Consider the following 22104-nt stretch of genomic DNA (forward strand, 5'->3'; position numbering starts at 1 on the left):
AAAAAAAAAAAAAAAAAAAAAAAAAAAAAAAAAAAAAAAAAAAAAAAAAAAAAAAAAAAAAAAACAGGATCTTTTTCTTTCTTTTCCCCTTGGAATTATTTAATTCAATTGCCTTCACCTCCATCCAGTATTCTCTGTCGTGGGTCTTCCTCTCATGAGTTCTAAAATGTAAAGAAAAAAGAAAGCATTGTTTATTTGCAGGTGCAATGATATGGGTCAAATATGGAAATGACAAAGATGAGCGAAAGCTTTTGTGTCCTTTTTGGCTCAACACTTTGTAGGCGGAGTTTTGGTTAAGGACTCTAACGCGGATTCAAAGGGCAGAAGCCAAAATATTATTGACGTGAAGTTGCGTAAATTCTGAAAGCTCGGCCATTTTGTGTGGCTGATAGTGGGAGAATAAGAAAGCGACAAAGGGAGAGGAGCGTTTGCTTCCTTTGCTTCGTGGCCGCAGCCGCCGCTTTGTGTTTCTTCTGCGTTCAACTTCATACCCTCTCAGATTCAAATTGAACGCCACAGAAATATTTGTGTGGAGTCCCCCATGACATGTTGTCCCTCTTGGAATCCACATGTTTAGTTACCTATTATCGATGTTAATGGGAGATATGAATTCAATAACTGTTTGTTTCATGTTGAATGCAATATGTTCGGTGAAGAAAAGAAAACATCTGCATTGATAATGACAATTAGTTTTTTTCCAAATTTTTTAATTTTTCATCCTAGATTTATCATGTTTAGGACATTTTCCCTCTGGGTAGTCCGCTTTACTCGTGGCTGTACTATCTCCATGCTTCGGTAATTTCCTACGTCCAAGATTTGAAATCCAAATTCGTAGTCCGCTTTACTCGTGGCTGTACTATCTCCATGCTTCGGTAATTTCCTACGTCCAAGATTTGAAATCCAAATTCGATACTTGATAGTTCCGACATTTTCCTACACATTGATCAACACGAGTCCTTTTAAAAATGTATAATTACTCTAGATTTAATTTTGATGAAATTCTTATGATTGAATTTATACGGGTAAATCTAAAATATCAAATACATTGATTTCTATCCAACAAATTCAACTGCATATTATAAAAAAATTGAGTTGGGGTCAAACTCAAAGAAAGGTTACAAAATCCAAAAAGGGGAAGGAGAGAAATGGATAGGGCGATGAGGCAAACGCCTAACCCACCGAGCGTCGCTCAACGTTAGCCTTTCACAAACCGAAACTGTGGTGGGAGTAAATAATGTTGATATCAGTCAGAGAAGCTGCTGCAGCTTCTTCTTCGCCCCTTTGCTTCACCCTCTCCACCCAATATCTTACCAATTCTAAGCGCTTTCCAAGGCCTAGACTTTCATTCACCCGAGCGTCCTTCTCTGTTCCTAACAAGCCCCGCGCTACCAAGTCCTGGAACCTTGGCCTCACTTCCAACAGGTGGGTCTCCAGCATTTATGTTCTTTTTCTGCTCATTGCACTTCAATTACTCGAATTAGTCTTGCACTTTTGCCTCATGAGATTTTCTCATATGGGTTTTTCTTCTGGCTGTAGAATTTTGGGTGTTTTTCTGTACCTTTTGTTTTGCCAGAGCATATGGCGTAGTTCAGTTACATATTTTTGTGCTCTCTAAATTTTCCATGCTTCACTGACATTAGAGAAGGAGTTTCCCCTGAAGAATTGGGCCGAACTGTTAGCCGATGCTTCTTGAGCAAGATTATGCTTTTGCGGTACTTAGGAATGTAGAAAAGTTAAATTAGATAAGAATGTCTTTGGAAGGCTGGGTTGAAGTTTGGTCTACATGTTACCAAGTGTTAAAAGAACGTATCTTGGTTTAAAACCCAAAAGCTGTCCATAAATAGGCTCCCCAAGGGCTGCTTACATATCCTGGTTTTTCCCATTTGAGTCCTGTTATTTCAATTGGATTTCAATGTCCTTTAATGGTTGTTGGTCCATAATTGACATGATAGTAGTTTCTTTTTTTCAGTTCTGAGAGCTCAGTTTTTGATCCCTTGGGAATCCGTCCAGATCTTTCTTCTGAATTAAGTTGTGGGTGGGAAAGTTTTCTTGGCTTTTGGGGGCAAACATTTGACAGTTCTTCAAGCACAAAACGAGATAAAGGTCCCTCAGCACGTGGATTGGCAGGTTTGTTTCTTGTCCTTCAATGTTGTAGTTTGATGTATCTTTCATACTGCATTACTGAAACTAAGTTGACCTTGCAGCTGCAATCGAGGACAGTTCCATTGACATAGGGGACTTCTTCAAAGGTCCATTGCCAGGAAAATTTCTACAGCTCTTGGGCTATTTAGCATTATCAAGGCTTGGAATCTATATCCCTCTTGGTGGAGTGAACCGAGAGGCTTTTGTTGGGAACTTGGATCAGAACAGCTTATTGAGCACTTTAGATTCATTTTCTGGTGGAGGCATTGGCAGATTAGGGATATGCTCCCTTGGCATTGTTCCCTTCATCAATGCATCAATTGTCTTCCAGCTTCTTACACAAATTTATCCAAAATTGCAAGAACTTCAGAAAAGAGAAGGTGAAGCTGGGCGAAAGAAAATTCTTCAATACACTCGATATGCCTCAGTTGGGTTTGCAATTGTACAAGTAAGGAGCTTGATTACTCAATATGGCCTATAATAAGTTTAGATTACTTCAGAAGGGAAAACTGTAGAAGCTGGGCTTAACTCACTTAGTTTTACTGGATTACATATTAAATGGACATTCTGTAGGTAAATACATAAAACTTGCACTTTCAAAAAGAACGGATACAAGTATTTTGAGCTTTTTATACTTGATTCTACCCCAAAGCCTGCTCAGAGACACCAAACGTTTCTGCTGGAAGGATTTAAAAAAATTTATATCCAAGTAGGCACCTATTCAAACTGTAGTAGATGCAAGCAAAAATCTGGAGCAATAGCCAAATGAATTCGGAAGGATCTTAGGCAATGATCATATAGTTCCTAATAAAATTTGTGAGCTTTTATTTTAAGATTCTTTAATTAAGCTCCCATTTCCTACACAGGCAATTGGTCAAGTTCTGTACCTTCGCCCCTATGTTAATGATTTTAGTACAGAGTGGGTGCTTTCTTCTGTTACTTTATTAACACTTGGCTCAGTCATAACAACGTACATTGGGGAACGGATCACAGACCTAAAGCTAGGTAATGGGACATCTCTTTTAATATTCACCAGCATCATCTCCTATCTACCAGCATCCTTTGGAAGAACAGCTGCACAAGCTTTACAGGATGGTAACTATGTTGGATTGGTTGCTATTATAATCTCCTTCTTTCTATTGGTACTTGGAATCGTATATGTTCAGGTAAGTAATGGTTGATTTGATATATTTACCTTTTATTTCCTCATTACATAAGAAGTCTTATTATATGTGATTATAATTTATCTGAACCAATGTTTTCAGGAAGCAGAAAGGAAAATCCCGCTCAACTATGCTTCAAGATACACAAGCAGCGGTGGAGGGCTTCAGAAATCTGCTTACCTTCCCTTCAAGGTTTGTTTTCCTGCTTTGTTCTTATGTCATCGAAAAATTATATTAGTCAGTAATTAACTTTTAACCTTAAAAGAAGCTTAAACTTTAAAAGTCCTGCAGACTTTGATGTAGTAATTATAGCTAACTGCCAACTCGGAGGTCTTAATTTCTGTAAGATCCCACATTGGTTGGAGAGGAAAACAAAACATAACATTCTCTATAAAGGTGTAGAAACCTCTCCTTAGTAGAAGCATTTTAAAAAACTTTGAGAGGATGCCCGAAAGGGAAAGCCCAAAGAGGACAATATCTGCTAGCGGTGGGCTTGGGCTGTTACAATGGTATCGGAGCTAGACATCGGGCGATGTGCCAGTGAGGAGGTTGAGCCCCGAAGGGGAGTGGACACAAGACAGTGTGCCAGCAAGGATGCTAGGCCCGAAGGGGGTAGATTGAGGGGTCCCTCATCAATTGGAGAAGGGAACGAGAGTGTCAGCGAGGATGCTGGGCCTCAAAAGGGGAGGGTGGATTGTGAGATCCCTTATCAGTTGGGGAGAAGGGTGTGGAAACTTCTCCTTAGCAAACGTGTTTTAAAAATCTTGAGAGGAAGTCTGAAAGGAAAGGCTCAAAGAGGACAATAGCATACATTATGTTACAATTTCAAATCTTTATCCATGCTCTCTCATTTCTAAATTCATAAATTTGTAATCTGGGGTAACCAACAAGAATTTTGTACAAGTTTCATATTTATTTTACTAAGTTCATTATGCACAGGTAAATAGTTCTGGTGTAATGCCGATCATTTTTTCAACATCTACGTTGTCCCTGCCGGGTACTCTAGCTCGCTTCACGGGTTTATCTGTCCTAAAGAACGCTGCATTTGCTTTAAATCCAGGAGGTAAGATGTTTTGGTTTACTGCCAATTGAAAATAACATGAGGGCTTAGTACTTTGAGACTGATGAAACTCTTTATCTTGCGGCCATTACAATATGGTATATTCGCGTTAAGTTTGTAATAAAGTTTCAATTTTTTTAAGAACTGGTTCAGTTACTTTACTGTTCAATCACATTAAAGTGTACAGGGTTTCTCATAATTGGTAGACAGGACTTCCTGGTATTCCTAAACTAACACATGGGATTTTCTCAGGCTCATTCTATCTTCCAACCAACATCCTTTTGATAGCCTTCTTCAACTATTACTACACATTCCTACAGTTGGATCCCGATGATGTGAGCGAACAATTGAAGCGGCAGGGTGCTTCAATTCCCCTCGTCCGTCCGGGCAAAAGTACAGCTTCGTTTCTGAAAGCGGTAATTTTGCCTCACCTAACGTGATGTGCTTGTTTCGAAGTTCTTGCTGTTGAATCAATAATCTGGCTCAGTGAAGTTGCTCTCAACTGAATATTTTGTGCACCTAAAATGACTATTGATTGATTATGGCTTCCTGTTTACTAATTTATAGGTTCTAAGTCGGATTTCAGTTCTTGGTTCTGCTTTCTTGGCAATCCTTGCTGCTGGTCCAGCGGTGATTGAGCAAACAACACACTTAACAGCATTTCGAGGATTTGCAGGAACCTCTGTTCTCATTCTTGTCGGTTGTGCTACAGACACTGCCAGAAAAGTACAAGCTGAGATAATCTCTCAGAAGTACAAGAACATAGAGTTCTATGACATCGATAGGTATACTCCATGAAAGAGAGAATGTAATGGAACCAACATTGATGCCAGACCTTAAGAATTGTATTCCATTGCATCATACTCAATGGAACATTGCTTCACTTTTCTTTCATCAATCGCTCCAATCAGAATGCAAAAAACGATTGGATTTGACATGAAATAAAACCTTTTGAACATCCATTACTGTTCGTCCATTGATAAACTGGAAAACTGAGATAAATTTGCAAGGCCTGATCAAAGTCAACATGAACCTCTGAACAGGGTTACTTTTACAACCTCTTGAATCTAAGGCAGTCTTGACATATGTTCATATTCAGTGACACACTTCATTGGAAATCAAAATTAGGGATAACGGAGAAGTCAGAAAATTCTAAAAAAGGACAAGTATGTGTTATGTAATATATGTCGCTGATCATAAAATATCTAGCCCAGCGGTAAGTCTCATCCCTACATAGTGTCACAGTCATGCTCATCCAAAGCGTGTTGTGCATGGCCGCAAGTTGGATTGTGACACAGCGCACTGTCTGCACCGTCTGAACACAAGTGTGGCTGAGGTTCTGTCTACAGTCTGGTGAAGTATAGCTTGCAGCTTGCAGCAGCTCGTTTAACCATCCTACGAACTCAGTTACTGTCTATTAAGAGTTAAAACATATTGTAATGAGACCAACTTACTGGTTATGACATTAATACACAGTTTGTGATGTTGCGTTCCTGGTAATTGATAAAACTATACAGAAACAGACAGGTCCCTGTAAGGTCTGAAATGCCAGATGACAGAAAAGGGATGCACATCTGAAATGGACTTCATCCTTCTAATAGAGAAATATAGCCTTTGACACTACTGGAAACTGTTATCTATCTGGCTCAATGGAAAAGTCGGGTTCATCAGGCTTCTGCAGCTTTGGCATGTCATCTTTCATTTTCTGAGCGCCTCTCCTTGCGTTTGCAGCAAACCTTGAAGCCAGTAAGGTAACATCCAGATTCATTTTTGTCTGAGAAGGATTTGAAACAACACAAAATTGTTCCCCTCCTCCTTGGCCAGTTTCACTAGCCACTTCTTCAGATAATATAAACGATTCCCTCATTAAGAGATCTTTTGCCATCATTCTTTTCTTATGGCGACGCCAAGCAGCTTGAATAAAGCAAGCTGCCCATGTTCTCCAATGATGAGAGTAAAAGCGGAATGTGTGCTGCAACTTTTTACTGTGCAGACGTCTAAATTGGTTGGCTACAAATTTAAGATCTTCAGCACGGAGTGCAAAAGCTTCAACTTCATTGAGCGCTCTGACTGTTCTAGTTGAGGAGGGCAAGTTGGTGGTGGATTTTGGGTGCAACGCCCAAGAAAGTAGTTCCTCCCCACAAAAGTCTCCAGGACGCAACGTTATGGAGTTGAAGAAACCAGAGCGACCTCCATTTGTAGTAGAACTCTCCAATCTGCCTCGGATAACGAACAGCATCTCGGTTACTGGGTCACCCTCTCGAACAATATAGGTACCCTCAGTGCTCAAGGAGGATATCAGACGTTCACATATTGCATCTAGTAGCTGATCATCCATCTGTGAGAAGAAAGGGACCTGCAAAATAGGGAAAAAAGAGTGCTTCAACCTGCTTAGTGAGTCATGGGTGACAACTCAATTCATGAACTTTTAGCATATAACCACATCTACACAAGAAATGAATCGCTGCAGAATTTTTTGTTCTTTTTTGTGAAGTTTTAAGGAATACTAGATGATAGTTGCAGAACCATAAGCCTTCACATTGTGTGGCTCGACAACTTGATAGATGAGAACTAGAATGCATATGATGCCCGTTCAAACTTATGTCTTTGGCTCCAATAAAAAATAAAGAAGATATATGTAATAGAATCGTACTCGTCGGACAAGATCTAGACAGAGGTGGCACTGAATATCTCGTCGAAGATCAGCCGGCAAGCTCTGTAAGATGGCTTCTTCATCAACTCCTCGAGTTGCCACCCACTTATATTGTACAAAACGTCGAACACGTCGCTTCAAGTCTTCAGGGAGTTGACGATGTCTCATCCACTCTTCAGTGTCTCTTCGCTTTAGTCTCCATTCTTCAAGTCTCACAGTGAGGGATTGCAGATACGTCTGCATTAAAAGAAAAATTAAAACAGCACATGATAATGAATTCAATTAGACGACAAGACAAAGGGATAAAGATCACTGTACTAAGAATTTTTGTGGAAACGCCTTAGAAAAAATTTAAAGGGTGTGGAAAAAATTGTGTAACCCAACCACGTCTATGATGACCATTAAGCAAAAAGATCATCCAGGAAACCAAAGCATGAGCCTCTCTTAGAGTTGTTAGGTTTAATAGAAACAAGCGCATCTTAATTCTCAAATTATGAATTCAATGAATAAAGAACACAATTTTATCCCTCAGTCTCTCACCTGCATATTCCCAATCAGATGGGCAAATAATACAAGGCCTAAGATGGCTATAAGCACAGCAAACAGTGTCTCACCAATGAAAGTGGTTGTTTCCAAATTCTGTCCATATGAACTGACAAAATAAATAAGAAGTTATTCAGTATTTTTCCAGGAAAAAATGAAGGATTAAAGAACCATCTATAATAATTTTAAAAAAAGAATGAGATCATACATCAAGCTGTACTAGTCTGCCATCCATGTAATCAGTACAGAACCTATGCTGAGTGTTCTATACAGTTGCCTAAACAATATAATAGCAAGTCCATAGGTTTTCATGTGTAGCAAGTTTACAACAAAAACTTTCAATTAGCAGAACAAAGCATATAGCCATAAAATGTTCGAGATCAATACATGTAACAGTTCAAGAATACATGTAACAGTTCAAGCCTACTGCTAGCAGATGTTGTCCTCTTTGGACTTTCTCTTTTGGGCTTCCCCTCAAGATTTTAAAACGCGTCAGCTAGGGAGAGGTTTCCACACCCTTATAAGGAATGCTTCGTTCTCCTCTCCAATCGTTGTGGGGTCTAACAATCCACCCCCCTTGGGGGCCAGCGTCCTCGCTAGTCTAGCTCTGATACTATTTTGTAATAGCTCAAGCCTACCGCTAGCAGATATTATCCTCTTTGGACTTTCTCTCAAGGTTTTAAAACACGTTTGCTAGGGAGAAGTTTCCAAAAATGTTTTGTTCCCCCCTCCAGCTGAGGTAGGATCTCACAGTACATGAAGCCAAATTCATTCCACAAAGAACAAACTCATTTGCCATCTTGTGTAAATGCTACTTTCCACATCCCAACGATGGTTCATAGTTCCTCGAGATCAGAAATAAAATTGCTTACAAACATATCGATACTCAGCTAGCTTTCACTCTGCTCATGTATCACCAGGGATCTTTTCATGCTAGGGTTGGTTCTAAGATAAACTATGCCGGAAATAACTTTTTAGTGAAGGCCTTTGGGAAGAGCTCTAGAGCATTTACAGGAAAGTTGGAGAAGTCAATAACAAGCCAACATCATTCTGTCAAAAGAATGCTTTCCTAACCATGGGGATCCAGTGACATGACCGCCCAATAACATTATGAAGAACATTGTTTATACTTTATCATAGAATGTTCTAGCTGTTACACTTTAAGGACATTTTCCAAGCAATTAAGTCAACGAAAAGAAAATCATACCTCAGGTTTTGCAAGCCCCACCACAAACAATAGAAATACTTTTCAACAAAGCTTGAAGAGACAACATTCTTTGACATTGCATTCCCAAAAATGCCATACTTGAAAATTCCACTAGGGCCACATTTGTCGAAAACAAGTGTACTATTAGCCCATGTATTGCGGTCAATAAGGTTAAGTGTATCGCAATCAAAAAAAGTTGGATTGCATTCTAGTGGATTATATTCCTTCTTCCTACATAATGATTTCCAGCATGATGTATATCTATCAACTGACAGCAAATACCATGTCGCACCTAGAACCTGCCAAACGCAAAATAAGGTAACGTTACTGATGGCGAATTACCTCAAAAAGTAGGAACATAACCAAGATTATGTCATGTTTTCTTAATAGCATTAGATATTGAAATCCTCAGCACAGGCATTTACATATTTATGTGTCACATGAGAAAGAGAGAGAGAGATATGAGAGAGTTACATGGCTAGCCAACATATAGAGTAGAAGATTATAAGCAGCTCCTGCCCAAGCAGTTTTTGTAACAACTCCATTCGCTTTGATGATCTCTGAACTAAGAGGGAAAATCAAATACAATCTCGGAATATATTGAAGCAGAACAATAAGCGCAAGCGCATTGTTTTTATGATCAGTTAGACGACTTCTTGTTGCGGGTATGATAAACCAGATGACAATCTGCACGGAAGACGCAGTTACAAGTCTCTGTTAAAAATCTAATAACTAAATTAGGATGGTCAAACAAATTCATGGAAATGAGTATCACCAGAATAGGAACGTAACAACAATATTGCCTATTTTTCTCTCAAATCGTTCATTAAGACCAACTCCCAACTCGTTAAGTATATATCTTATTCTTACGTTCCTACTTCAAAAGAGTATCACCTAACACTCAAAAGTTCAACTCTCTGAAAATAAGCCTAATCATGAACTTTAATCCCCTCCACCAACCATCCATTCTGTCGGACCACCACTACAAAAGAGAAGCCTGAAAAAAAGGTGTGGCAGTTACATATTCCTAGATCTAAAGAGACAATCCCATATAATTTCCCCTTAACTTTGACAAACAGGCTAAGGATTAAGCCTTCTTACAAGTTCACGCACCCTTCCCGTAACAAAAAACTATCTTGCCTTCAATGGACCAAATTGAAGAGTATTAGACGAAACAAAACTCTCCTTGTTAAGAAGCAGGTTGAGAAAGATGTGCTAGCATTTTGTTACTGCCTGGACATGAGTAGGTTAGCGTTAGCACGAATGGAAAATTCCCACATCATGCCTTGACTAAGAAAATCATCATTGTCATACCATATAAAGCATATGGATGGTGGATAATAATAGTTAATCTGATAATAATAGTTAATCTTACTAACCAGCAATGCCCCGAGTACCATAGTAAATAATTTCATTCCTCAACTTACAACATTAAAGAAGTGATAATTGCTAAAATTATGAGGTATTGTGATGTCCCACATTGGTTGGGGAGGAGAACAAAACACCATGTGTAAGGGTGTGGCAACCTTCTCCTAGCAGACGCGTTTTAAAGCCTTGAGGGGAAGTCCGAAAGGGAAAGCCCAAAGAGGACAATATCTGCTAACGGTGGGTTTGGGTCGTTACAGGTATTTTTGCTCATCTCAGTAAGAGCACTACTTTTACCAAAATAAGGGTATGATATAGTTTTACAGAGTTCGTTCTGTCCTTACATTTCCCCCAAGCAAGAAATGGAAAATGCCATATGAACTATGGAGATTAAAGACAGTACACCAAATATAAAGTCAAAGTTTGAGAGACGGAAGTCTCAATGAAGTACCTGAGGGAGAGGCAACGTGGCAATTAGATCGACAAAAAAGTCAGATCTAAGATACCTCTTTGCTATCATCTTCGAATCCATCACAAGCTCACCTCTCCCAAAAACTCGAGAGCTAGGAGCAACATAAGCTGTTCTGAACTTGATAATCATGTGCAGAAGATAGAAAAAATCTGCAACAGTCCGGAAACAGGTCACAACAATTCGCAACTTCCAGTCTGTCCTCACACATGAGGATTTCCCATTCCCAGCCAAAGATGGCAAGTAAAGGTACAGCGGGTCAACAAAGAGTGCCAATAAACATGAGCAAATGAACACCCGGTTCCATTTCAAAACAATTTTTCTGCCAGGGTCTAGTATTCTTCTGCTCCATGGCTCATGGTCCTCTGGAAACACTTTGGACTTCTCAGTTCTAAAAGTTTCAGCAGATTTACTTTTGCTTGCCCCTAATCCATTGTCAGGTATTAAGAATGTCGACGATGGAATATAGTATTTCGATGATGACTTCTCAAGTTGCCCTGCTTCATTGTTGTTCCCAATGGAAGATTTCTTATGTTTTTTGTGATCAGAATAAAACCTATTGATTTCAGGAATAAAATGGTGACCATAACAGTTAAACAATAGTCTATAAACGCCTTACTTATATACATAAAGTTCCTTTTGCTACGGTTCTTCGTAAGCATTGAATAAACAAAAATGCCAAACAATACTCACTTCCCAGACCTTTTCATACTTAGGTTTAGATGAGTTCATGATACGAATAAAAACTGTAAATTCATTATGTTTCAAACAAGTACAATCTAATTTTCTGTGGTGATAAAAACACGAAAAGACAGACAAGGAGATCCTAATTGCATACGAACATAGTGATTATATGGTTACAAGCACAAGAAATCACAGCTTTAAAGCTACTCCACATAAATAAACAAAATAGAACATTTGCGTGATTATGTATGACAGACAACTTTTGGTTTCTTCCCGACAAAAGCAAGTTAAAGTAGCCTACGTTTACGACTCCTTAAGCAAATAATGAACTAGACTTACAGGCCAGACGATTTTGCAGAGTTCTAGTCTTCTTCCGTTTCCATCTAATAAAAAATAAAGATCCCACCACATTTTCTCGACAAGAAAACAGAACAGGCCCCAAAACTTTTAAGATTTCCATTGTTTCCATTGGACTAACAGATTCAGCACAGAATTACAACGCTTTCAAACATGCTACATTCTTAGAAACAAATGAAGAAGAAAAAATCACCTAACAAGCTTTTCCTTCCTCAGTTCCATGCCCATAAGCAAAAGAAAGAAGCTGAAACGAGAAATTCTCAATGACCCATCAAAATAGCAGCAGCATGGCCTAGTAGCTGGAGGAGAAGCACAGAGGAAGAAAAAGAGAGAGAGAGAGGCGATCTAGGTTGTGTTGCGTATTGAGGTAATCAGAGTTTGAACTGGGAATAGGAGTTGTTGAGTGATGATGCGAAGAAAGGAAGAAAAGCAAAATTTGGGAAAGCCAACCAAAGTGGAACCGAACCTTTCAACAATAGACCGAAACCCCACGTGAGTGGATAACCCTCCAGTAGAAAAGAGCGCCGCACCGCCTCCAGTTCCCACCTTCAGAATGATTTTGGACTTTTTACGAGCTTCCCTCTAGACTCACGACCCTTTTGATCCAGTCTTCTTGCAGCACTGTGTTGGAGGCTGCTGTGCCATCGCTCAGTCATTTGTTAAAAGCAAACATGAATGATCCAAAATGGGAATGGTTGAGTGAGAAATTGGCTGTTCTCTGAACAGCGATGAAAACTTTGTCATGTGGGTTCTCCCCTCAAATCAGCATGTTCTCCCAAACAAACATTCTACAATTTGTCAAATCAGTGTCTCATATTCATAATTTAATTTCATGACCCATTACAATAAGAACAACAATTTCTACTAAACAAATAGTTTTTAGATTAATATACATTGAAAATCTACAAATATTGTAGTTGATGTCCAGAACCGGCACTCCTAGTTGAAGTGGACATCCACCTGTTCTTCTTTTTCATCTCTTTTTCCCTGAATTTTTGTGTTTCTTTTTTCACTTTTTGCTGTAATGCGGATCTCTCAATCACCTCCCCTCCACCTCCACATCATTATTCTCCTTCATTTTAAAGCTTCAAAGTAGCATTTCAGTCTCCCAAACCCTTCACCTTATTATGATTTTTGTTCTTGTTTTTGTTGAAACTGAATTCCCCTTTTCAGACACTTGTTTTTTTATATTTGGCATAATTTTCAGGTTTTTGTCGCTTTGTCGTCAGAAATTAATAATTATTAGTTATCCTTTGTGGACAAATTCAAGCCGCCGTCTACTGTTGCTGTTTTCTTCTAATGACATGTTTACTAAATTAATTGGTTGTCTTACTTAGCAGTCATCATACCATCAACCCCATAACTACAAATAACTAAACAAATGCTATGAGCACACTAACGGGCCCAATAACGGGCCCAATGGTTGATTTTCTCCAAAAAGAACAGGCCCAATGGTTGATTTGGGCCGTGGTAGCCCATAACTTAACTCGTATTTCAAGATGCCCAACCCGCCCTTTGGGCCTTTATTTAGACTCTTTTGTTCTGGGTAATTTACACTTATAACCCTATTTTCTATGGGCCTTCGATGAAATCTGATGTGATTTTAATCCAACTTAACTTTAAAAAAAAAAAAAAAAAAAAAGCCCCTTAAATAAAATAATAAATAATTGATTATTCTACGTTCAAATTTACCCACCCACCTTATAAACCCCCATGTTCAAAATTCAAAACAAACCAAAACATTATTTATTTTTCTTAGAGTGAACATAAAATCATATCAATTAAATTTATAATATATCACGAATCAATTTAACTCTTTTATTTAAAATTTATATTTAAGATGAGAGTCGAAATGAATTTAATTACGAAAATTATGAAGTTTAATTGATATAACCAATGAAATAATAGATGGTGCTGAAAAAATATTTTTAAAAATTTCCCTTAAATTATGAAAACAAAATCTATACGTATAAAATGATGGAGATTTTAGAAATTCAATAATTTAAGCAGAAAATAACAAAAATTCCAACTGACAATGCCTTCCATTTCGGCACATCTGGCGTGACCGCATTAATTTCAGCCATTATTATTTAGAGCCCCGAAACTAATAAATGAAAATTTGTATCCATTAAATGCAAACAGCCCATTGCCCCTACAACTCGCCTCCGTCTCTGCTTCTTCCGGTTCATTTGAATTTAAATCCCCATTTCATATTTAATGCATTTCATGTCCCATCGATTTAATTAGTTCATCTGTTCCTGAATCCCAATTCTGAATCTAATTACTTCTATCGCAACTAAATTCAACAGCCCCCATTATTATTATTTTGCTTAGACTAATTTTCTTTAATCGATTTCATATCTATCTGAACAAGAAATCGAATTTGAAGGAAAGGAAATTAACAATTTAACAGAGAAGAATTAGAGATTTGAAATACAGGATGAAGGTGACGATGATTCGAAGTGAGTAACCTTGTTTTGTTTTCCCATCAGCCATACCAACGTTCTCTTCGCGAAAGATTGATTGAATTGAGAATCGAGACTGCAACGACTCTGGTTTTCTTCATCCAATTCCGTTTCATTTCGGATTATTTCATTTTCCCATCTGGAAACGCCCATCTCTGAAGCATTCCAATCCCCACCATTCTTCTGAATGGGAAATCGAAACGAAACTGCCCTTCTTGATGATTCTGTGGGCGTTTCTCTCTGGTTTTTTCCTCTTAGCCAAATCTTCGATACTGAGAAACTGTCTATTTTCTTGCAATTTCTATCAGTGTTCTCGCCCCTTTTCACTTCTCGAAACGGTTCAATCCCACTGAGTCGGAACTCTCTTCTGGATTCGCAGTCGCATTCGGACATGGCTGCTCTGTAACCTGGTGTCAATGGCAGAGCTGGCTTCCTGCTTGGCTGCTTTTTCGCTGGGGTGCTCCTAATGGCCACTTTCAGCGACGAATTCTCCTCCATTACATATTCAAAAGACTCCATTGAAAAACACCTACGAGAATCCATATTCTTGTTCCCGCTACTTCCACCTTCACCAGCATCGATATTTTTGTATTTTCCAAGCTTCACAGTCACTACAGTTGCTTTTGAGTCCTCTAATTTCCCAATCTCGCTCGACCCAGCGTCAAATTCGCTATCCCCACCAAGACCCACTTGCGAATTTGACCCTGTAATCGGATTTGTAGCCTCTGTGTTCGACACATTATCTCTAGAGCTCTCACTCCCAGATTCGAGAACAAGAACAATTGGCGCATAACTGGTATGTGGAGAGAAATGATCCGGTAGCAAACTAGATCTACAAAGGGGGCAGGTTGAGTGAGACAAAAGCCATGTATCAATACACTCTGTGTGAAAGGCATGGCTGCATTTAGGCAACAGCCTGAGCTTGTCCTCAGGCTCAAACTCACATAGACAAACAGCGCAATCAAATGGGGACTTGGATCCAATAATGGCTTTGTAATGGAAAACAGGAAGTGTATCAATGAAGGACTGGTCAACCCCAGAGTCATGGAGATGAAAGAGCTGCTGTAATTGACCTTGAAAGGCAGTAACATTGTCTGAACTTTCAGGGTCTCTCTGTAACGGGGGAGTCCAGAGGAATCTAACGAGAAGATGAAGCAAACCAGAGACGAAGAAGACGATAGCTAGAATGATTATGATGAGGAGTATACTTGGACTCACCTTGTTCTCCAAGTTGAATCCACTCGGCTGGGCAAAAGGAGGAGGCCGTGCATCAAGATAGTAAGGCTGTAGCTGTGGCGGCGAAGGGAAGAATCTTCCGTTTACTTGGAGAAGCAGTGAATCCATGTTAATCAAAGAAAAAAAGAGGTCACTCCATAGCCTTGGTTTTGGGGTGTGCGAGTCAAATGGGTTGGAGAGAGATCAGAAAATGAAATAAATGGGACAGATGGAGAGATGAGAAGAGGGTAATAAAAGTGTTTAAGAAAAAGATTAGATCTCAGATCAGTGGCTAAAAGGTTTGACTGTCAGTTTGCAGGCTGTTTCTGGGATACAAAACAAGAACGCAATTATTGCAATGATTTCAATTACAAGTAAAATAACGGAGTTTACTTCATTTACTGATTTCATTGAATTGGTTTGCAGCACAGCAGGCATACTCCGGCTGGAAACGATGCATCTGTAATCCATCCTATAAATTTACTCCAGTGGTCCTGTTTCAAAATCTAGTTAAAATAAAAGGGGTTTCTTGAGACGAAGGGTATTTCATTGGGGGGGGACGGAAAATGACAATTTTTAATTGAACTTTTGTGTTGGATTTTGGCACTTGACTTTTTATGCAGGGACAGACACCCCTTATAGAAGGGCCTCTCCACCTTTTTGTCTGCTTCTTTCACTTGTGGTGCTACCTTCCTTTTGACTTTGCGTGGTAGATGAGTCCAAACAAATTTAAATCGTGTGCCCTGCCTCCTCTCCCCATTGCGAGAGGCTCCCAAAATTCAATGCTCAATTTTAATGTGTGATTGAGGGCTTTTTAAACCTAAGTTACTTGTATTTGTGGATTGGATATTGTGTTAAATTTTTTATTTTTTTAGTAAATGATGTCATATATGTTTTCTTTCCATTGGGTATTCAAATTTTATTTGTTTAGACAGAGATTATGTTTTATGTTTTATGACATCTTTTAAAATTTATTTAATTTTCACATAAATACACCGTTTAAAACTTTAGAATAAGTAAATATAAGACGTAAATTTAACTATTGGTGGTTACATTAATTAGACTAAGATACGACCTAAAACTTCACTATTATAAAAGATAGACGAAAAGAAAATATAAATAAAACTCATATACCGTTATCTTTGGACCACACTTTGATAGATATGATTATTTAATCAGCATTGGAATTAATTAAATATTTAGTTTAGTCTAGAATGATTAATAAGATCAAATATTAATCTCATATCAAATATGGGATGATATCAAACAAAAATCAATCAATTGCATGTGCACGAGTGTATATGTTTGTGTTTAAGTTTTTACTTGGAAACATAAAGTTTGGTAATTATAAGAACAATTGTTTATATGTTAAAACGTATAACAACGGAATACCTTTAAAAAAATATTGTTAGCGACTAATTCGGACGACAACTATCAAATATCATTTTAAACATAAACTTAATAAATAGTAATTTGATATTAGTATAATCCTTTTAGTAAACTAATCAAACAAATTTTGTATAAAAGTATTTTAGAAAAAAAAAGTTTAAAACAAAATGCATTTTTGAATTAAAAAATAAAAATAAAAAGTCAAAACTTTGGGAATGATGAGTTGGGATAGGAAAGATTAAATAAAACCCATGTCCCACATGGCAACTTTTTATATTTGTTTTCCCTTTCATGCTTATTAATAAAAGCTCACGACGCTCCGTTTTTTCCATTATTCTGAAACGTTGAACAACCCGCTGTTGACCAATATGTCTTCTTCATATATATATATATATATATATTAACTAATTACACGGTTTCATTATTCATTTAAATGACATTTTTATATTTTTTTTTCATTATTATTTAATCAGAATTTATAAGAAGTACACAAAATATACGTAGACTATTTGAATTTGCCCTCGTCTTTCACGAGTGTGAAAAGATTTTGGCGCCGAAATTGAAGTCCGAGTGTTCGATTCGATATTCCACAAGAATTCTACGAGGTACGAATAACTATGGCGAAATCCAGAAAATGGAGGGAAGCAATCATTTGGAAGTCCTCGAGAGAATCAAGCGAGTCGACCAGAGAAATCGGTGGACTGAAGAATGTTTTAAGTGATCTTGACAGAGGGGAAGGCCCCCGCGGGGGACAACGCTTGGAGAGGAAAAGAACAATTCAACTACCCAGTTGACCGAACATAATATATAATCATTGGGACACAGCTTTCTTGTAAGTTTTTGTTTGAGATTGTAGGAAAAGGTCTTCGTCTCCATCAAAACAGTTTCCCCACTTGTGATTTCCTATTCACGTTTCGTTCTTACTTTTCGCAATTATCGTTTAATGTCGCGACATTCTTCTGTGCTCATTATAATTTTGCTTCGTTCTTAGGCTATCTTCTCCGAGAAGTTGCAGAGTTTTCCAGGTGAAAGTGATTTCTACGTTACTTGGAGGCATATTTCAAAATAGTTTTTACATTTTAGGTAAATTTGGATTTGAGAGCCTGATATTCTTCATTGGATGAGAACTAATTAGCTTTGGTCTTTGGAAATTCTTTTGTTATTGATAGAAATTGGGAAGTAGGCTCTGCTATTGAATATTTTGAGTTGGGTTGGCTCTGCTATTAAATACAATCGAAGGAGATCATCATGTTTAAAGAGCTTTCTGGAGCTCTAAAGCTATTATTTTCTGAAAATTAGTTCCTCAGTTTTGGATTCAAACATTAGTGAATACCATGAAACTTGCAAGTGCTGTGGTAAACTCCTTTGGATGTTCTGCATCTGGGGAACGTTTAGTTTCAGCTGCAAGAGATGGAGATTTCCAAGAAGCACAGGCTTTGTTGGAGTATAATCCACGATTGGCTCGCTACTCAACGTTTGGTGTGCGCAATTCCCCCCTCCACTACTCTGCAGCTCACGGACATCATGAGGTTCTCACTCTTCAAATGCTTGCTAATAATGTTATTGAAGCTGGTCTCACTTCGTTTAAGATTAGAGAATCCCACTGGTTATTGTCATTGTGCTTGTCCTTTACATGCTTGCAGATAGTGGAACTTTTGCTTCAGTCAGGAGTTGATATTAATTTAAGGAACTATAGGGGTCAGGTATTGCAATTTCTTCACATTCTTTACACTTTTTCTTTCAGGGACCAGCGCGCTTGTGATTATACACACACACACACACACACACACAAACACTTCATCTTCTACTACACGTGATTATCTTTTCCATTTAGCCATTAAGATGTAATTCTTGCGTTTCAAGATTAAATTCATATTGTATCTTGAGTTCATCATTGGGTTCCTTACTTTTGTCAACAGACTGCTTTGATGCAAGCTTGTCAACAGGGTCACTGGGAGGTTGTTTTGATTTTAGTACTTTTTGGAGCCAACGTGAGAAATTTATCTTTCATGTTAGCTCTCTGGTGCATAGCGTGAGCAACTTATTAGTCATTCATAAATTTCTTGCACATTTTAGGTCCATAAAGCAGATTATTTGAACGGAGGGACTGCACTTCATCTTGCTGCTTCAAATGGTCACTCCCGGTGCATCAGGCTTCTTCTTGCTGATTATATTCCAAGCATGCCAAACTTTAGGGATATAATGAGTAAGGTAACGGGCGATGAAGAATCAATCTCAGAGTTTGATCATAGGTACATGTCAAATTCAAGAATTTCTAGGTTGAAATGCTTAGATGGTTCATTGACTTCCTGATTCTGTGTTTTAGGGCCTTGTCTCAGATTATTAACCAACCGGCAGATGGTGGCATTACCGCTCTACACATGGCAGCCCTTAATGGGCAAGTTGAAAGCGTGCAGTTACTTCTGGAATTTGGGGCATCTGTTTCTGAGGTGACTGTGGGCGATGGAACCGTAATTGATCTTATAGGTTTCTCCCTTTGAATTTCTGCCTTCTCTTTGACTAAAAACAAAAAAGAAAATTGAGACCTTTTTCATGTTAGCCTTTATTTTTCTTCCTAATTTACCATTTCACGAATCTGTCAATCTTCCTTTTCACAATAACAAAACATGATTCTGAACTAATGGCGTTACGTTTTAGATATGTTTCTATGGTCATATAAAGTCCAGAATTAGCATGCCCATGGGATGTTGAACAGTTTGATTTCTTATCCCTTCCGATGATATAAGTAGCTTGTCTGTTACAACTCCAATAGGTGCTGGGAGCACAGCTCTTCATTATGCTGCATGCGGTGGTAATGCCAAATGTTGTCAAGTATGTACTTCATTTGAAGGAAAAAAATCTGAATCAGTTTAAATGAATGCATTATTTTTTACTCTTTGAGGCTATGACTCGAATTTTCTATTCGTATAGATTTTGATCGCCAGGGGTGCCAGTCTGACCACTGAAAATGAAAATGGGTACGTACTAGTCTTGGATTATTCTTTGTATTATGCAATATTTCTGAACTACTCATAAGAAATTAGTTTTAAGAAATAAGCTTAGATTCTTTTAATTAATTGGGCATATCCGGGATCCGTTCCTTAAACTGAAACTGAAAGCAGTAGTGGCCATGAAGAATTTGATAGGAATGGTGTTAGAATAAAAGTTTAGGGTATTATTATGACACTGATGGGTCATTCCCTTCATATCAATAACGCAGTTGGACACCATTGATGGTTGCTCGCTCATGGCATAAAGGTTGGCTTGAGGACATTCTCAGCACAGAGCCTATAGACCGGCCAAAACTTACTCCCTCTCATTACCTGTCGCTGCCCCTTATGAGTATTGTTCAAATTGCTAGGTATTTGTTATTTCCTTGTACTGCTCATCCTTCACACAATGATGAATGCAAGCATATAACTTCTTTAAGCGTATCCATCGTGATTGTCCAGTATGCTTACTATTTCTTTGGAATCTAGAGTTTAGACGAACTTCAGAGAACAAGAGCATTTTGGCTTTTCTACGAGTTATTGCTCAAACATGTCTATTCTATTTCTGATTTCAGATATTTGTACCTAGATGGATTATGCTTTTATTCATGGAAAATTTCCTAAAATCTCCTAACGCTTATAAAACACGTATTGAGATGGTACTGTTTTTCTAACTTCTCCTCTATGCTCAAAGCACCATTCATCGTTTCTTTCCTTCTAAACAAAGCAACTTTTATTCGTGGAAAATAAAATGACGAACTCTTCGTTTATTCGGGAGCCACCAACTTTCTTGACAATATTGGCAACTTTTGGTTACTACATCATGGAATATATGCTTCTGGCATTCTTGTTACAGTTCTTCACTCTGCCCCCTCAAGGCTAAGCTCACATTGATTGGGTTGGCACAGAACAAGATATTGAAGACATAAGTTGTTCTACTAAAATGTAAATGGTTTAGAAAATCATAGAACAAGCTGAGAGTTTGTTTTCTGTCTCTATATAGGGCAAGTCTGGCGTCCAGTTGATTTAGAATGTTGGCATAATGAACAAAATTGATTTCTGCATTGCTTTTGGATCCATTTGCAGAGAATATGGATGGAGTAGTAAATCTGCCCCCGGATGCCAGGATCCATGCGTTGTCTGCTTGGAGAGGAAGTGTGCGGTAGCTGCTGAAGGTATATATATATCATTACCTTTACAATATCATCATGTACTTGATTAGACCATTGTGATATTCTTATTTTCTGAACTTGCATAACCTAGCTTATGTAAAGCATCATTTCTGTTGCTAAATCATTCCATTAAAGCTTTAACAAGTTTGCTGAAGTATGTGCAAAAAATTGAACTTGGATGCTTAACACATGGGTTATTTCCATCTAGCTCGGTTAATAAAATATATTGTTAGTGAGTTTTAAAGTGGTGTGATGGTAATGATTTGGTTGAAACCCAACTTTTGAAATACTATAGAGAGAAAATTGATGAGTAGCTAAATTATATACTTAGCCCAGGCTGTTAGTATGTGGGGTTGTAGAAGGGTGATAAGAAGTTGAATCCCCTGCAGGTTGTGATCATGAATTCTGCACAAGATGTGCCTTGTACCTCTGTTGTACAAACCGTGGGACAACCTTTGCTCGTGGCCCTCCAGGTTCAGTTTCTTGCTCCCTCTGCCGCAATGGCATAGTCTCTTTCGTTAAGCTTCCAGTTAAAGTACCCATCGCTAAGGAGATTGCAAGAACAAGCTTGTCACTTCCAATATGCCAATGCTCTCAAGAGACACCATCAAAACCTACCCCCTTAGCTACCCAGCTCCGATCTCACGAGTTGTGTCGTGCTCACGATACTCCTCTGGGGGTTTCCTTTTGCTGCCTGAGACTTCCATCAATCATTGCCTGCCGAAAAACTCCGGATATATGCCACTCTTGAGTTCCATGCTATGCCAACCGGAACTTGCGGGAACCACTTGGCCAGATATTGAAGGCCTGGGCTCCGGCAATCAAGTTCTCATGGGTCATTCCCTTCTGGAGCTAATCATTATGTATTCCCTGGAGTAAATGCCTGATAATATTTGGATCTGGTTTATGCTTCTTTCAATCTTTCTTGATTCAATTATTTGAGAATGAAATTACCAACTTTTAACCTTTTAATTCTAAACTTGTAAATACTGGAGATCATCCAAACCAAATTATAGAATTATGTCATAAAAGTAAGGTTAAAGACCTTAAATTACTAAAGTGACCATAATTCAACTTGTTTGGGACCATTTATTTGTTTGGGACAATTTATTAGTTTAAGAATTTAATTGATTACTCTAAAGTTAAAGATTTAAATTAATATAATTTTTTGTTAAAAAATTTTATAATAAAAAACCCAAAATTTAGATGTATAAATTGTTTTTTTTTTTC

General features: G+C 38.1%; 4 protein-coding genes across 5 annotated transcripts; 2 read left to right on the forward strand and 2 right to left on the reverse strand.

Moving 5' to 3' along the window:
• Positions 1 to 1103: 1103 nt before the first annotated feature.
• On the forward strand, positions 1104 to 5259 carry LOC111435704 (preprotein translocase subunit SCY1, chloroplastic). The gene is made up of 8 exons (XM_023073194.1): positions 1104 to 1422; positions 1970 to 2127; positions 2205 to 2590; positions 3009 to 3308; positions 3408 to 3497; positions 4245 to 4368; positions 4618 to 4781; positions 4933 to 5259. The coding sequence occupies exons 1-8, from the start codon at positions 1235 to 1237 to the stop codon at positions 5161 to 5163; spliced, it is 1641 nt and encodes a 546-aa protein (XP_022928962.1). The 5' UTR covers positions 1104 to 1234; the 3' UTR covers positions 5164 to 5259.
• A 124-nt stretch (positions 5260 to 5383) lies between these two features.
• LOC111435695 (cyclic nucleotide-gated ion channel 17-like) lies at positions 5384 to 12756 on the reverse strand. 2 transcript variants are annotated; one of them, XM_023073181.1, is made up of 8 exons: positions 12537 to 12756; positions 11837 to 12431; positions 10585 to 11158; positions 9243 to 9455; positions 8769 to 9067; positions 7559 to 7670; positions 7019 to 7255; positions 5384 to 6721 (listed from the first exon to the last, which is right to left on the reverse strand). In XM_023073181.1, the coding sequence occupies exons 2-8, from the start codon at positions 11869 to 11871 to the stop codon at positions 5999 to 6001; spliced, it is 2193 nt and encodes a 730-aa protein (XP_022928949.1). In that variant the 5' UTR covers positions 11872 to 12431; positions 12537 to 12756; the 3' UTR covers positions 5384 to 5998. The 2 variants fall into 2 exon arrangements, with proteins under 2 accessions (XP_022928949.1, XP_022928940.1); XM_023073172.1 differs by having other exon boundaries at positions 11837 to 12756.
• Positions 12757 to 13940: 1184 nt separating this feature from the next.
• LOC111435713 (RING-H2 finger protein ATL13-like) lies at positions 13941 to 15836 on the reverse strand. Its single transcript, XM_023073207.1, has 2 exons — positions 15717 to 15836; positions 13941 to 15649 (listed from the first exon to the last, which is right to left on the reverse strand). The coding sequence occupies exon 2, from the start codon at positions 15450 to 15452 to the stop codon at positions 14064 to 14066; it is 1389 nt and encodes a 462-aa protein (XP_022928975.1). The 5' UTR covers positions 15453 to 15649; positions 15717 to 15836; the 3' UTR covers positions 13941 to 14063.
• A 1399-nt stretch (positions 15837 to 17235) lies between these two features.
• Positions 17236 to 21843, forward strand: LOC111435719 (probable E3 ubiquitin-protein ligase XBOS32). Its single transcript, XM_023073220.1, has 10 exons — positions 17236 to 18241; positions 18356 to 18415; positions 18632 to 18703; positions 18789 to 18964; positions 19039 to 19199; positions 19486 to 19544; positions 19644 to 19690; positions 19933 to 20073; positions 20789 to 20877; positions 21264 to 21843. Exons 1-10 carry the CDS (start codon positions 18047 to 18049, stop codon positions 21623 to 21625), a joined length of 1362 nt encoding a protein of 453 aa, XP_022928988.1. The 5' UTR covers positions 17236 to 18046; the 3' UTR covers positions 21626 to 21843.
• Positions 21844 to 22104: the final 261 nt, after the last annotated feature.

Source organism: Cucurbita moschata, unplaced genomic scaffold, assembly GCF_002738365.1.
Source record: "Cucurbita moschata cultivar Rifu unplaced genomic scaffold, Cmos_1.0 Cmo_Scf00003, whole genome shotgun sequence".
NCBI lineage: Eukaryota > Viridiplantae > Streptophyta > Magnoliopsida > Cucurbitales > Cucurbitaceae > Cucurbita > Cucurbita moschata.